Source organism: Molothrus ater, chromosome 6 (genome assembly GCF_012460135.2).
Source record: "Molothrus ater isolate BHLD 08-10-18 breed brown headed cowbird chromosome 6, BPBGC_Mater_1.1, whole genome shotgun sequence".
NCBI classification, from domain to species: Eukaryota; Metazoa; Chordata; class Aves; order Passeriformes; family Icteridae; genus Molothrus; species Molothrus ater.
In genome coordinates this window covers 40,097,480-40,113,962 of record NC_050483.2, presented here as the reverse complement: position 1 = coordinate 40,113,962, position 16,483 = coordinate 40,097,480, and the positions used below count along the sequence as shown (strand labels likewise).

Here is a 16,483-nt window from a genome sequence, read left to right as displayed (position 1 = left end):
GTGGGGTCAACCCTGAGCCAAAGCCAAATCACCTCTTGCCACAGATGAGGACAGGGTCGCGCTAACCCCTGATGGTAGGGGTCTCACATGTTTATTTCTTGAAGTAGAAGCATTGTTTGTGAGTGTGGGAAATTAAGAGACCCTGCCAGGGGCAGCCTCTGCCTGCTGCAGGGAGGGGGTATGACCCTGCATAGCTCTCTGATAGGAGCAAAAATAGTCATCCTCCAAAAATAAACAGGGAGCAGGAATGAGGCAGGAGCTGCAGTCCCAAAATACCAACTTTCTTCGGCAAAGGGAGCACAGGAGGGCAGAGGGACAGGCAGGGAGCGTGAAACGCAGGAAACAGCCTCCTTATATGGGCTCATCCGTGGGGGACAGAGCTCAGTCGACTGGAATGACCATGTCACAGAATGTGAAGCCTTCAGGGGCCCAAGTGAATGGAGTTTTCTGATCTTTAAATGATTCCCCCAGATTCTTAAGATGCCAAACCAGAGAAGAGGCTACAGTGCCAAAAAAGGAGCATTTTGAATTCAGTTGATCTGGACACACCCAGAGCCCAAGAAAAAGCGGGAACACACACCACATATGGGCGTGCATGCCCACATAAACATTCTTATTCCCATTACATATACCCCTAACCCAAAACCACACTCAATCCCACACAGATGCTTCCCATGCAAATAACCCCCTTTCCCCTTACACTATCCCTCTGATAGCCAGCAAGCCTGTTTCCAACACACAGTTGTGAGGAGCCTCACAACTCCTCACAAAGGTGCATGGGGATACAAAAATGACAACAAAGAACTTGGGCCATAAGGCTGAGGGAAAATGCAGCATGTCCAGGGCATATCAATGTCCCTGCAATTTAACTTACTCATCATCAAAACTAGCCTTCAGATCAAAGATAACTCAAGTGGGGCACACCAGATCAGAGGGTGATGACAATGTCTGGCCCAGTCTTTGCACAAGGCATGACTCCAGGGCATCTAGGGGTTTGATTCCAATGTCTTGCCAATGTTATACTGTGTTCTCATTGATCATACACACCAGGCAACCCTGAATGTCTGTCAGATCCTGAAAAACACCTCACATACACCTACAGGTCTTTTATTCCTCTTGCAAAAAATCAAGTAATTCTTTCTGAATTGCCTACAGGAACACTAGCAACAGGAAAGGCAATGTTAACTGTCAGCTGAGGAGAAATAGCTCTTCTTTGTTAGCTGCCTGGAAAGTGCTGCAATAAGGTCACATGCCACATACACTTTTGTCAAGTAAATAAACTTACCTTCATATACTTTCACAGTTCCAAAATCTTAGCATAATTTACAATTGACAATGCAATGTTGTGCTTTACCATAATATGGTGACAGGTAGGGACTTTGCAGCTGCAAGCAAGAGCTTGAGACAGAAAATGGGACAAATGTCAACCCCAGAGGGATCAGAGCAGAAATAGAGTACACTGTCCTTCTGTAATGCAGCAAATGTGCTTTTTAATGTACCTTTTTGGTGAAAAAGACTGGGGGCTTTAAATGATTAGAACTTGTTGGTACCTACTGTTATACCTTAGGCAAGACTTATATGTATGTTCCCAAATGCAAAGCTATACATCCAAAGAGTCTAGTGCTCAAAACACAGATTCCACCAGCTCCTGACAACTGTGTTGTCTCTCAGCCCTTGCTGCTCAGTCTCTTTCACAGCATCAGCTAATCACTTACTTGCTGGAATTCTCCTTTCCACTTCAGTTTTGTCCATTATTTATCTCCAGAAGATCTCCTCTACTTGAGTTTCTGCAGATTGTCCCTTTCCCAAGGAAAACAGCCATGGTCCAAGTTTTTTGTTTTGTTGTTTGTGGGTTGTTTTTTTTTTTTTTCCTCAGAAATTTAGCTCAGGCATTTTTCCAGTACTTCTTAGGCCACCTTCCATACCAACACTTTGATACATCCATAAGCAGTATTTTATCTCTCCCTTGGAAAAAATGACTGGCCTGAATTCCATCTCTCCTGCATCAAAGTAGAAACTCTACCTTCTTCTTTATTGTTTTTCAGGCCCTTTCTTATCAGACAGATGCAGAATTCTAATCTGACTTTCCCATTAAAGCAGAAATTTCCAGGCTACTTGTCAGATCACGTCTACAGTTCTGAAGGCGCCAGTTGGATGCTGCTTCCCTCATGGAAGAAACTATCCTGTGTATCTCTGAATCCTGAAGGTCCAGCAAAGTTTCTTTTAGGACCAACCACAACAGAGGCAGATTATGGGCATGTTAAGTCCCTCAGATTCTCAGGTGGGTCTGGAAATATGGATTAATTTACCTTCATCAACATGACAACTCCTTTGGAACACTGAGCACTCTGTGCAGGGATGCAGGGACTCAAATGACATTGAGAGCACACAACAGAGGACACACAATTCTTCTATTATGTCATATTTCCCCTAAAATATGTAGGATCTATGTTTTTCCAATATACAAACACTGTGAGATTTTACACAGTATGTAGGTGTCTTGTTTTTATCCAATATTGACCAAGAAGTGGAAAGAAACAAGTACAGGCAGTATCAAGGATTCGCCTCTCCAGCAAGATGCCAGAGGCTCCCTTGACTGAAGAAAAGCAAATCTCCACAACCAGGCCTGATGAATTAGTTTTGATTGCTGCCATTTAAGGAACTGTAAGTCAAATAGCCCCACTGCTCCTAAACAGCCACATAAAATCATCTATACTGATCTCAGAGCATATATGATATCAAAAACACATCAATTCCAAGATCTATGCAAGCCTCGGCTTTTTGCAAAGAACCCATCTCTGCTGGCTCTGTTTATCATGTCCATAGACGGTTCAAATAGTGCCTCTGATTTTAATGAATACCTTCCAAGGACTTCTGCATGTCTTAAATACTGGGCAGAAAATACTGGATTTGTATTTCGTCCACAAACTGCCCCTCTTTTCACAGTCACTGGCTTTCCTTTACTAGGGAAAGTGTTATTGAAACAGAAGCTCTTGAGGGCCTTCAAATATTCTCTGCCATCTATCACAGGTAAAGGAGCAGTTCATATTGTTAACCAGCTACCAGAATTGCTTTCCCAAAACAGTGGCCAGCTATTTGTCAGCTGACATGCACCCGTGAGGAAAGCTGTCACCTTTGCAGCATTTGGCACCTTAACCTGTCTGAGGAATTACTGCTCTTCCCTGCAGGAAAATAGTGAATCAGCACACAACAATTTGATTCTCTGAACAAGGGGTCACCAGGTAGAATCCTCTCACAATCCATAGTCATAGGGAAGTGCCTCTCCAGCCCTCCTAAGCATGAACATTTCTCAATTTGCTATCACTTTATGCTACTTAGGGTCAGACATTTTCCCATCCACCTTCCCACCTCCAACAGTTCTTTTGTTGCCTTGATGTAGGTCCACAAGCACTCAAAGTATGAAATAAATGTGTGGAAAAGGAAAAGCTTTTAATAAAATTATTTTCAATGAGATTGTCCCTAATCCACTTCAAGGTAGACAAGCAGGCAGGATACTACTGGAAAGGCTGGGAAACATGGCTGACCAGAAATGCTATTTCAGAAGATGTCATCAAAAGGCAAGGAGATAAGCTCAGAAAGATGAAAATAACTGCCCTGCCGGTCAGCCAGTCGGGGTGCACGGGACAGAGGCTGCACAAGGCCTTGAGGAGCTCCAGGCCGTGCAGTGCAAGGGCTCACACTGGGGAAGTTGGCCTAATTAGGGAACAAAAGTTCAGCTGCATTTTTGAGATTCCTCCTGGAGAATCTGGCCAACTTCCAGATGAGAGGTCCCCAGGAACAGTCTGGGACTCCAGCACTTCTACACGCAACCAGAAGACCTCTGGGGGAAAAAAAAAAAAAAAAAAAGATGCAAATCCTGTAAAATGGAAGCAGGTAAAAAACCCAGTGCTTCCTTGGATGCTGGATCCTTTCAGTGGGGAGTATTTACTAGAATAACGCAAGAATCACAACACATGACAGAAACTCTGCGACATGGAGGGACAAATGCAGCTCAGCCCAGGACCACGTAAATGGGAGGGCATTCACAGTGTGCAATAGCTATGGGAAATTCTGCCTCAGAGAACCCTCCCAGGTTCTCAAAAAATGCCAATTGCTTCAAGAGCTATCTACTGCCAGTTCACCCTACTCCCAACTGCATGCCTAAGAAAGCAAAACCCTGGCAACATGCCATATACAAAATGCTGCTACCCCTGCTGAAGGCTCCTCTGCAAGCTGAAGATCACAGGGGAGAACAGGATGCTAGAGAAAAATATTGCAGTAAGACTGTAAGGTCTTTGGGAATAGGAAATTTTTGTTCCAGCCATACACCAACACTCTCTAGATCTTATTGCAGTGCAAATTGTAGATATAGAAATGACTGTAGACTGCATTACAATTATGACTTCCTAGGTCATGAACTCTCTAAACCAGAGTGGAAGGATAGTGCCCAAACCATTGTGATTATTTTTACACAACTAAGGTCCCCTGATCAACACTCAGCTGAGTACAGCTGGTGCTGGGTTCCTCACTTGGATGTTTTAGTTTCAGGGAACGTAGGGGAGAGCACCTGGGGGGTGGCTGCTGCACAGATCCAGACCAGACCAGACAATGGAATGAGAGTTTGGAGCTGGGTGCCAACCACTGTGCAAGGGTAAGAACTGGGTCAGGAAAATACCGCTCTGATTAAAGGCCCTGATCACATCAAGCCCCAGGCCATGTCTACACCACAGGTGCAGACACACCTGCAAGCATCCACAAGGATCCTCATGAGTCAGCCCAAGTCTGGAAATTGTCTTGTTTTAGGTACTTCTGGTAACAAAGCTAGTACCTCCCCAAGTAGAGTGCAGCTTGCTTCTCACCAGGGGATCTCCACATCATTCTGCACTGTATTTTAGAATGCAAATACACTCACTCAACCTCACCCAATTGGGTGACCTAGCAATTTAAGAACATAACTGGCTTTATATTTCAGGTACTTACCTTCTTTTTATAGTTGTTCTCCCAACAAACATTTAATGAAAACAATTGCTCCTGGCATGTTGACTTCATCTAAAAAGCAACAGCCTATTTTTCCACCCAAATGTTTCAGAAGCACTGGCAACTAGAACTACAAAAGGACTTTGATGCCCTCTCTGGAAAGGTCAGATCTTCAAATTCTCTTTCCATTTGTTGCCTTAAAGCATGTTGTCACTCAAACACTGAGTGATATAGAGCCACAGAGGCAGCATTCACCTGTATAAGGGTCAGAAATCAGGTGCTGTCCCTGTTTTTAGTCTGTGAAGGACCTCGAGACTACCTATGGCACATCTACCAAAGCACAACTAGAGGATGAGGTCCCCAAGGGACCCATTGGAACTGATGTCCTCCCACTCAAATGTTGTTGCCTTCAGTTAAAAAGTCCTTCCCTATAGTACCAAAATTCTTTTGGTTCCATTTGCAAAGCAGAGCAGCTTCAGGAGAAAGGACTGAGAGCCTTCTCAGACACAGAACAGCTCATAGACTTGTCATGATATATAATATTCCCCACGGAGGTGGTAAACATTACTTGCTACATCTTTCTCAGAGACGAAAGAGGACAATAAAATCAGTGTTTTCCAGCTTCGAAAGGAGATGGCCAGTTTAACCTCTACATCTAAAGCATGAGGTTTCAACACTGAAATGAACATCTGCTTACTCAGGAATTGGAGGTCCCTGAAGGCAAGGAAAAGCCCTGCTCTACTTCCAAAGGCTAGAAAACACAGGATGGGGATCAGGGTCCCTCACTGATAGTGCAAGGACATGCACCCCCAGAGCTCACAGAATGGGGCCAGAACTCCACAGAAGGACAGGGTTTCAGACACACTGCCATTCTCAGCTACTCTTTACCATCCAAACAGATCCACCAGCCTATCCTGATATTATCTATGTACTATGAAGGCATCCAGTGCAGGATATGGATTTTGTTATGAGGATAAGGCATCTAAATCCCCCTGTGGGTCTATTCAGGGAATACCCACAGTGCTTTTGCATAAAGATCTAGCTTTGCTTTTAGATAGGGACTAAAGAAAACTAGTGGAAGGACTTCAAGGTCCCAAAGAAAATCTATGGCAAAGCCACAAAAGAACCTAGCAAAATCTTGGCTAACAACCACATTCATACTCCTGCTTATTCTGCCTCTGCAAATTAACTGAAATATTAGGATACACCCTTTATTATACCATTGATTAGCTTCACAGCCTTTGGCTAAATATCCCAGGCAGTCTTGGAAGGTGATGCCAAATGAGTGATTCAACTGGCAAAAATTCAGATGCAAGATGAGTGGTTTAACAAAGGATGCAAAACAAGTTTCAGAGCAGGCAGATGGCTGGAGGGCAGGACTTCAGCAGGTACGTTCACATCGACAACCCTGATGAGGTTGTTTGTTAGTATTCAAGCAGCTACAGAGTTATCTTCAGCACAGCAAGAGGAGAGGGACCAAATCCAGGAAGAGTTCAGATTGTAACACTCAGCAAAGCCCAAAGGGAGTTCAGAGAAAGGCTATATGAGCCATCCGGGGGACGAAGGAGCCAACTTCGGACAAATGATTCAAGAAGCCAAGTATTTCAGATTGGCCAGGCAATGACTAAGGGAGGAATATAGTGAAACAAGATTTGAATCACACTTTATAACATGAAGTTCCACTGACAGTTGATTTGGAAGAGACTTATGATACAATTAACAGAAGTCTGCAAGCATACTGTACTGTAAGGTACAAGCAGCTTACTGATCACTCAGATTTCTGAACACTCAGTTAGCCATTTTATACCATTTATAGACTTTTTCAAATGGAAAAATACTATAAAGTGTGACTGTCATACTTAAGAGCACAAGCTTGAATAAAGGACACAGGAATTAGCCAAACAAAACAGTTTTCAAAGCAGGGACCCCTCATACTAAGTAAAATCTCCTTGCCAGGCACCATTGCATAACATCCCTGAAGCAACAATTGCTCATGTGGAAGAGTCACATCAGTAAAGTTATTTTAATGAAATTTAGCAGCCAGAAGCAAGAAGGCGCCTGTGGCATGTGACCAGTCAGCACTCAACAGCAGACCTTGGGAATCAATCATTTAGGGCACTGTATGGAGGTGGAATTAGTTCCAGTGAAATGACTGTAAGGACTGGTTCCAGCGAGGCGGGGGGCAGGGAAGATTAGATCAATTATCAGTAAAAATTTCTATTAGGCAACCAGTCCCCAAAACTATACCCATCACTGGGAGGTCTCTTTGCCTGATAAATGGAAAAGTGCTCTGGGCATAGTCCTGAACCATCCATCACTGCCAAATAAACCCAGTGGATCTTTTTTACAATATCATCTCTTGCACTACCAAGAGAAAACTGAGCTAATCTGAATAGTCTTGACTCCTTGTGATGAGCATACCCTTCTGAGGCCAGAATTAATGAGATGGGTGATAGGGGTTTCTTTTCTGGGCTTTAAATTTCACAGATTAATCTACTGTGCTACCAGTACTGGAGTGGTCCTTCAGCAGAAGGAATTAAGAGCACAGGAGAGGGTGTTTTAATTATCTAACAGAGCAACTCTAGGCAGGAAAAATTGGGCAACACCAATTCCATGGTTAGGAAGAGTGCAAGGCAATTAGCCCAGAGGCTTCAACAGAAACAGGTAGAACTTCTCAGGTTGTTCTGAATGGCACTATCCTGGCTTCTAATGCTAAATTAATGCTAAGGCACATTTTAGCTTTGGTGCAGGATCAAAAAAGGATATGTGTATTCCTTCTCTGTGTGTTAACAGGAGCCTGGGAAGAAGCACTATGACATTATTATTGATTCTGGCATTCAGTGCTGGTGCAATAAAAAGAAAAGACACATAGAAAATCTAAAGGCACATGTCCTTGTTACTCCTGCCTGGCCTTCTCCTCTGGGGCACTAGCAAGACTTCATCATCCCTAAAGAGAAGTTTTCATGCTATAAGAGCAAACTAACCATACTGGACAGCAATCTAGGTTAAGTCAGGCTTTGTACTCTATTAGCTAATTGCTGTCCTGACTTTTAAATGAAAATAGAGTATCTTTTCAGTGGCCACATATACATCTGTAGCCTCAAAACAAGATGCAGCAGCTGATAAGAGCAGCTATTTCAAAGATAATTAAAAATCTGTCAGCAACAGAAACAGAGGATGCAGGAAAGGCACTGCATCCAAAGCAAACTTTATATTATTCTCCAGTACTAGAGTACCCTCTTAAGGTAGTCTCCAGACACATAATAGGTTAATCCTACTAGTCCCCTTCAGAGGAGCCAGCATCTACCTAGAAAGCCTCTAGTCTTACATGGTCAACCTTTTCCTGATGGTCTTCATCCTTGAAGGGTCAGGAGGGAAAAAGAGAGAAAGAAGTTAAAAGGAAGCACTATGGAAGCCTACACAAAACAGCTTGAAGACTGACATTTATGACTGTCCTGCAGCATGTGCTTTGCAACTTTATTCACTTGAGCAAACCACAAAGTTGATCCTACATTATAACATTTTATATCCAGCCATTTATGCAGATGCCAACTGTGATACTTAAAAAAAAAACAAAAAAAAAACAAAACCCAAACATGAGCAAGAAGAGAACAGACTTAGTTCATTCTCCCTATAGCATGATAAAACTCAAATTATTCAGTTGTGTAGGATCCTAGAAAGATTCATGTGGAGAGTCACTACAGCCATGCCAGGGACCAGAATTGAAGGTAGACCAGTCATACTAAGGGTTATACACTGTAGCAGGCTACAGCCCTTTTTTCAGAAGCTACTGTTTCTCAAGGCAACCTCAGATTCTCCCCTGAGAGCACAGGCTGTAGCAGTTAGTGTAAAATAGGCATAGCTGCCATCCATGTTTGTTGTCATTACAAGTGTTCCATATTGTTGTCTCCTTATTGCAAGAGTTTCATACCTCCTTGATGTTTCTCATGGGCATCTCCTCTAAGCACTGACTCTTCCTTTTTTTCACAGTAGCCAACTGACTCCAGTTCCCCTTTCAATCAACCCACTCTTTTATAGCACTCTTCTTCTCATTGGCTACAGCTGTGGCCTGTTCCTAATCTCTAATAATTGGCTCAGCTGCAACTCCTTAGGGGTAAGATTACCTTCTATACTACCTTTATTTTCTTATATTCTATTCCCCTACAATTCCCCCTTTTTCTTTTAATTACAGAGTTACAGCATTTCGAGAAGGACATGTTCAAATAAATTAACATTATGACACATTCATATATTTCATTCAGAACTAATAGTTATACAAATGTTCAGACAACATATTATAGTACAAATATATATATATTTCTGAGTGTTGGTTCAGTTTTGCAGCTTTTCTCAGTTTACGAAGTACTTATCTTCAAAATCTCTTTACTCCTGTTTAACAAACATTAACAGCTGCAATTGATATATTTCACCAATCAATAGACACATTGTACTGAATAATAGAACTACTCTTTTTCCAGTTCTTACAGTTGCTTTAGTAAATTCTCTCCTTCCTCTTTCAGTTTTGTTGCTTTTCCTCATACAGTTTTCTACCCGGATCACCATGGGATCACGCTGCATAATGTTTAAGTCTTCTTTCCTAAATCACCACGGGATCATGTTGGTTGATACTTAATTCCTTTTTCCCAAATCACGTCGGGGTCACCATTACATTATCATTATATTGCAAAGGTTCCATATTGTTGTCTCCTTATTGCAAGAGTTCCGTACCTCCTTGATGCTTCCCATGGGCAGCTCCTCTAAGCACTGACTCTTCCTTCTTCTCATAGTAGCCAACTGACTCCAGTTTCCCTCTTAATCAACCAACCCACTCTTTTATAGTACTCTTTTTCTCACTGGTTACAGCTGTGGCCTGTCAAAGTCAGGCCTGTTCCTAATTGCTAATAATTGGCTCAGCTGCAACTCCTTAGGGGTAAGATTACTTTCTATACTGTCTCTGTCCCTTTGCAAGCCTCTCAGGAGCCCTGGGCCAGTCCTGAGTCAGCAGACACTGGGGGGCAGCCCCGACACAGCCGACAGCGGGGAGACACTCTCTGTGCCCCGAGGGTGCTGAGGGCACCTAGGCTGGCCGCCTTTGCAGCAGAAGAGACACCAGAGATATCGGTAGAAGAGAAAGGCCTGGCTCTTAGCAGGGGTTAATCCAAGGTTTTATTCTAGGAGTCCCAAAGGAGCTCCTGCACCTCAGGGGCCTCCTGCCGAGAGCCCCGGGAGATCTCCAAGGTCACATTTAAAGGGAGGTGGAAACCAAAAGTAGATAACATTTTACCAACCAATGAGTGACCCTAAGGGATGGATGCTGAGGGATAGACATTTAGGACAGCGTATGGGGCAAGGCTTGGGGGGCTGTCCCCTGGCCTCTGGCTAATCACTCGACGACCTGGACCAAAACTTCTAGATGGAGGGGATGGGATGCTGAGTGATTGACAGAGAGCCAGGGTGGGGGTTTGGGGATGATCTCATCCCGGGAGAGGGATAACACAGGTAAAGGGAGGGGGGTACAGTCTGGGATAAACCATTTGGGAAAAAAAAAGGGGATACAAAACAAAACTACGTCAAAGTATTACAACGTATAAAAATGCACTACAACACTATACTACCTTTATTTTCTTATATTCTATCCCCCTACACGTGTTAGCTTCACCAGATGATCTAAAGCTAAAACTATAAGGGAGCAGCTTGGTTATATAGATAAGGAACTCAAAAAACCAGCCTGTTAATCACTCTGAAAGTTGCAAACTGGTTGAGAACCTTTTAGATGAGCAGACTCAGCACCAGCAGTTGCAGCAACCAGAGCTATTAAGCACCAAATGCAAAGAGGTAATCAAGAATCCAATAATCTCTGTGCTATTCTAGAAATCACAGTGTTCAGAAGCACTCAGGAGGAGAATTTAGAATATCCTAGATTGATCTATGACCCTACACCAGGAGTATGCATTGGATGGCTGGAAACACTCCACTAACACACCTGACTTTTGTTCTGGACTAAATCATCTCTCCTGTGGAACATGGAATCCATGTGATTAATAAATTGCACATATCTCTCGTGGAAGTGGTTTGGTATCTGAGTTCATTTTGTGTCTTTGCTGTCATCTGGTCTTATCATCTTACTACAGTAAGAGCAGAGGGGGGCTACATGCAGGTTAGAGCAGCTGGGGTACAAAGGTGTCCTTACCAATGAGCAGCACAAATGAAATCAGGTTTGCCCAACTGGTAAAAATCTGTTGGAAGCATGTATCTGTCAGCCTGCTTCTTCCCACAACCAAAAGCAGAAAGGCTTCTGTGGGGTCCAACATGACCTAAGCTTCTCTGGATGTACAGAGCCCAAGTGGTACAAGACTTGCACTAGCATGGAAGAAAATCCAGCTGGGCAACACATGTTGGAAAAGTATTTAAATAATCACTTGGAGCAATTTTTCACGTGTGTTTCACCCTCAGCAATTCTTACTTGCTTTCTAACTACCACCCAAGGACCACAATTAAATAAGCAAGCTTACAAATACCAGCTAGGACAACAAGAGAACATATTTTCAGAAGAGAAACCACAGAGCCTTTCCCCAGGCTGTGGTGAAATGTGACAGAGACAACCAGCAGAGAACTTGATTTTTGGGCAAACCCTGATATAAAGTAATTTTGTCCTACCTGTGTGGAAATATTTTGAAAATAGGGAAAACCTTCATCCTTTAGGCTGACCATTGCCTAGTAAAGCAGTCTCCATTCAAAGGATCTACAGAGTGCTGCCAGAGACATGCTGGCAAAATCATACTGAGACTGCAAGAGGCAGAAACCAGGGAACTCTTGAGCAAGGTCGCATGGGAATCACATCACTGTAGGATAAAGAGAAAATAGACCGTGGAAGTAGGATAACATTAAAATTGTTTTGCGTACAGATTTCTTACAGGACAGCAAATAGCTCACTCTTGTTGAGAGAAGAAACAGGAAAGGAAAAATCTGCTGATACATTTTTTTAAAAGGCTTTTCCACTCAGCTTTCCAAATCAATCTCATCAAGAGCTCCAAACCTGGCCAAACAACTTCTTCTGATGGATGTCATCAAGCCAGCATTCAGAAGGCTGTTGGATGCAGTGATGTTAGAGCCAGGAAAAAGGTTCGATTTTAATTCTGTAAAAGTGTCCAGAAGTCCTGTTAGGATGGGATAGAAAAGATCTTCAACAGATCTCATTGCATGATCTGTCCATCTCATTATACAAATAAAATAACTAGCTTGACTTTCTCCCATACTGTCAGAAACCTGATAGCATCAAGATGAGTAAATGTACCACATCAAGCCAGGGGATGGGAAAGGCCTCTCAATGGAAAAAGATACATTACCCCTCTGAAATGAATGTTTGAAATGTGTTGTTCTGGCATGCAGCAAGCAGATTTATCTCTAGGAATTCCCACTTACAGCATATTCCCCTGGGTGCCCAAGAAGTGCCTGCTGAATTGCCAAGGAGTTCTGAGGGCAGGAACGCACACAGCCTTTGCTGCAGGAGGCTGCCAACTGCACCAATTACAGCAAATAATCATGTTCCATCTTGCCTGGTGAAATAACACGTAGCTGCAGTGTTGTTTGTTAGTACTTGTACTTCTGAAAAGGCAGGAATGCTCTACATGTCACATGGGCAGAGTCTGAGCTTTGTGACCTTTCATGAGCCCCTTGAGGAGGTCTACATTTGATGATAATGCAGGTACTTCCACACAGAATGGGAATTATGAAGTAGAGATTTGGGCAGAGGAATTAGAGATTTGCTGCTGAAGTTAAGAATATTCTTGTGGGAGAGATATACACACAACAGGTACTGAAAAAATACTAAGATATCATAGTGTTTTCATAGAGCTTGGGGGAAGTAGATTAGGCTACAAGGCATAAGACATTGCAACTATGCCCTGGGGAAGGAGGTTTTAACACACATTTGTTGTATACAGCAACACACAATTTGCACTGTCTTTTGGGAGAGAGAGCCCAGGCCAAGCAGAGATCAGCAGTAATCTGATAAGATCTATGCTCCAAGTCAAATGATTTGCCTGTTGACTTCAAAACAAAGATCTTTTTAATTACAATAATTGTCCACCCTCTAAGTGAATTTCCTTGTAATAAGCCCAGATGTTGAAACATGGATAGACAGGTACCTTTTGCTTCCTTCAAGCTGCTCTGACTGGAAAACACTTCCTGGATGCTTCTCAGTGTCATGAAAAGACCCTAACAATAGCACAAATGGTATGTTCATACCAGAAATTTGAGATGGGTGGAAACTGGTTGGATTGGCATGGAATTTAAAAAAAAATTAAAATGAGTCAAGGTGAATTAAACCAGTTTTAAAACTCTGAGGAAGCTCTGAAGGCAAAATCACTAATCTGAATGTGAAATGCATATGAGGGTGTGAATATGGCAAAGGTTTAAGACAAACCCCTTTGCCTTCAAAATCAATAATAAGAATAAAACCTTCTATGCTAAAATTAATTACATAGTGCCTAATGAACTACTGCCAGTTCCAGAAAAAAAAAAAAGAAAAGGACTGGGTTTGTTTTTTTTTTTTTTAATCTTGCATTTCATTTAGGAATATTTCTTATAAAGGTTTCAAAATGGGCTGAATGAGACATCCATTGTAACCCCACCACTTAAAAGCAAGCCAAGGCCAAGCTTTCAGAAAAGTAAAAGTGGATTGCCAATCTAGGGTGAAGGAAAAAACAATATTAGTTCTGTTAAATACTCACTTTGGTAACAAATGTGGTCACGTATAAAAAGCCTCCAATTTCGGAGCAAAGGAAAAGGCTGAGGATTATTTACAGTGGATTTTGTCTTTCTTCCAGTACCTCCAATGTTCTTGATTAACACAAACATTTAGCAACAAAGACCTGTCTGAAGGGAGACTATTGACACAAACTATTCTTCCTGGTGGTTAAGATCCAGTGCTAACATATTTGAATGTTGTAAGACGTGTAAGTCCTCCCCCTTCTGCTGCTGAAAAGCTCACTGCTCTCAAACAGAACACTGTAAATATTTCTTAGTCTTCCTCAGGACTGGCCCAAATCCTGGAGCCCCTATGATCTCTTCCCAGCTATTGAAATGGTTGTGATGTGAGCAGTAAGCCCAAGCAAACTGCAGTAAGTTACAGTCCATCAGCTGTACCTCTACATAGTGCCCTGGTCTCTTTAAAACCAGAGAATCAGACCATGAACTAGGATGGCCAGTTCCAGCAAGAGAACCACAAGAGAACAATCTGACAGTGAGCCACCCTAATGTGGAGGCCAGCTAATGATTACACCCCCTTAAACCATCAGCTGGTTCCCCTAAGACTTTCTTTATCTATGAGGTCGATGGTTACTTCTATTTCTTAAATTGCATCTTCTGCACATTCCCTCACAGAATCCATCTTGAATGCCTACAGCATATCCAAGGGGAGATTCCCTAGGTGGAAGATGATTCTCCATTATGCCTACCAAAAGAAAAGAGCATACTTTCTCCAGAAAAAAAGTCTGCTCTATGAGGTGTTATTGTAAGCTAAGCTGTAATAGTGCTATTTTCAACAGCATCACAGGGTCTCAAAGGAAAAATCCCCCCACAATCATTTTGGCACAGTTGTCTGGGACACTGCTACTCAGTGTAATAGGAAAGTTTTGTCACTGCACAGGGAATCAGGGAGTAGTCACTCCAAGACAGAAGGTCCTAAGGCTCTGAGCAGAGTAGCCTGAAGCAGAGTTGGTGCCAGGGTGGCCAGTAGAGCAAAATGATTTCCAGTTTAAAGAAGCCAGGAATATGGTATGTTGGAGACCATTGACTGGCATTGCAAAACAGTAAGCATCACCTCATTTAAACAAATATCACTGTTGACAAGGTGGAAGTCAGATGACATTTTTTCCATCTGATATGTGTCAGGGAGCAAAACTGGTATGTCATTTCTTGAGAGCTGCTCCTTCTAGCAGGAGGTGTCTGTGGAGGAGCTGTGCTAACATCCAACAGCAAACTTCCAGGAAGAATTTCAGCATTCTGCAACACTAAGCAAAAAAATCCATTGAAACAGTTCAGATCTATTTCCGAATACTTGAGGATGTTGCCTCACTCTCCTGAGAAAGAGGGGTTCCTGACCCCCTTCTACCATTTGAAGATGTACTAATAGAACAGCCTCTGAACCAAAGTTTTCCTCCAAAGACAAGTGGGAGCTGAGTTTGCACATTATTAGCCACAAGGAAAAGTCTCAGATGCTGCAAAGCTGGCTCCTAGCACGACCTTTGTAGCCGTGCACAGAGAAAATGAAAAAGAGCATTACTACACAAACTTGATAGAGACCATGTCACATGTACTCTGGCTCTAGCAAAGCAAAGCACAAAAGTAAGGCATCTATTTATCTGCCTTCTTGCTACCGTAGATGGTGGCAAAACTGGTCACAAAAGTATGTGCCTGTCCACATTTTAAATCTAGAGATTAAAATATCAGGAAGATATGTATGCACAGAATGGAGAGGCTCCAAGTCCTGTATGATACTACTCTCCATACCTGACATGTAAGAAACCATAGTCCAATAGTTTCCTGTGTGGAAACTCTTATACAAAGGGCAACACCAGGAAAGGGACAGGGCAGTGACATGAGTCCCAAATTAAGGACAAAATTCAAAGGGCAAAGCACGCCATGCAGGAAGGAATTTCAGAAGAAATTAATAATTCTCCACTGGAAACAACAGCAGGACAACAGATAAGCCCTTCTGGCAGGACACCCACCTCTCCAAGAGAAGCAGACGGGGAATTCTTCGTGCTGAGTTTTTCACCTGCAAAGAGGTCCTGGCGGGCTCGACGGCCCATCTTTAGTACCTGTAGTGCAGGGGGAAACACGAAGGAGTAGAGGACACACAGTTACTGACAAGAGCCGATTCGTGGCAGGGAGCGGAACGCCAGGCACGGCCCTGCCGCCACGCCCCGCCCCGCAGCGAGGCGCGGTGCCCTCGCAGCGCAGAGGCTTCGCCCGCCGCAGGTGTGAGCCCCGCCGCCGCTCCCGGCCCGCCCAGCCGCGCTGCTCGGCCCCACCGCCGGCCGCTCGGCCCGGCCCGGCCCGGCCCGGCCCGGCCCTTCCGCTGCACGGTGCCCCACGGCAGCCGTGCCGCCGGCCCCGCGCCCCCTCCGGGCCGCGGTCCAAGGCTCCGGGGCCCCGCTCGGAGAGGCTGGGCCCGCCCCGGCCCCGGGCCCGCTCACCCCGGCGACGCCGCCCCTCCGCGGCGCCTCCGCTCGCTCCGGCTCAGCCTCCATCCGCCGCCGCGGCCGCCGGTGCTTCCGGCGGACAGCCCGCCCCGCCGCCCCGGCAACCGCGGGCACGGCCCCGCCGGCAGCCCCGCACCGCCCGGCCACCCGGCCCCGCGGGCTCGGCCGAGCACCCGGCGCCTGGCAGCCACGGAGACATCCACCCCCGCAGCACTGTTAAACTGTTAAACCTTGGCCTGACTGAGGGGGACACCTGTGCTGCAGCATCTCATGCGGGTACTCTGTTAGCCCTTTCTAGT

At 44.2% G+C, this 16,483-nt stretch overlaps 1 protein-coding gene across 1 annotated transcript in view; it reads right to left on the bottom strand.

The window, feature by feature from the left end:
• The window catches only part of IFT43 (intraflagellar transport 43), a 46,670-nt gene extending 30,425 nt beyond the window's left edge, over positions 1-16,245 (bottom strand). Inside the window, exons 1-2 of the mRNA XM_036384832.2 lie at positions 16,179-16,245; positions 15,711-15,800 (exon numbers count right to left, since the gene is read on the bottom strand). Of these exons, the coding sequence (XP_036240725.1) occupies positions 15,711-15,800; positions 16,179-16,232 (144 nt within the window). The 5' untranslated portion in view covers positions 16,233-16,245. The remainder of the gene's footprint in view (positions 1-15,710; positions 15,801-16,178) is intronic.
• Positions 16,246-16,483: the final 238 nt, after the last annotated feature.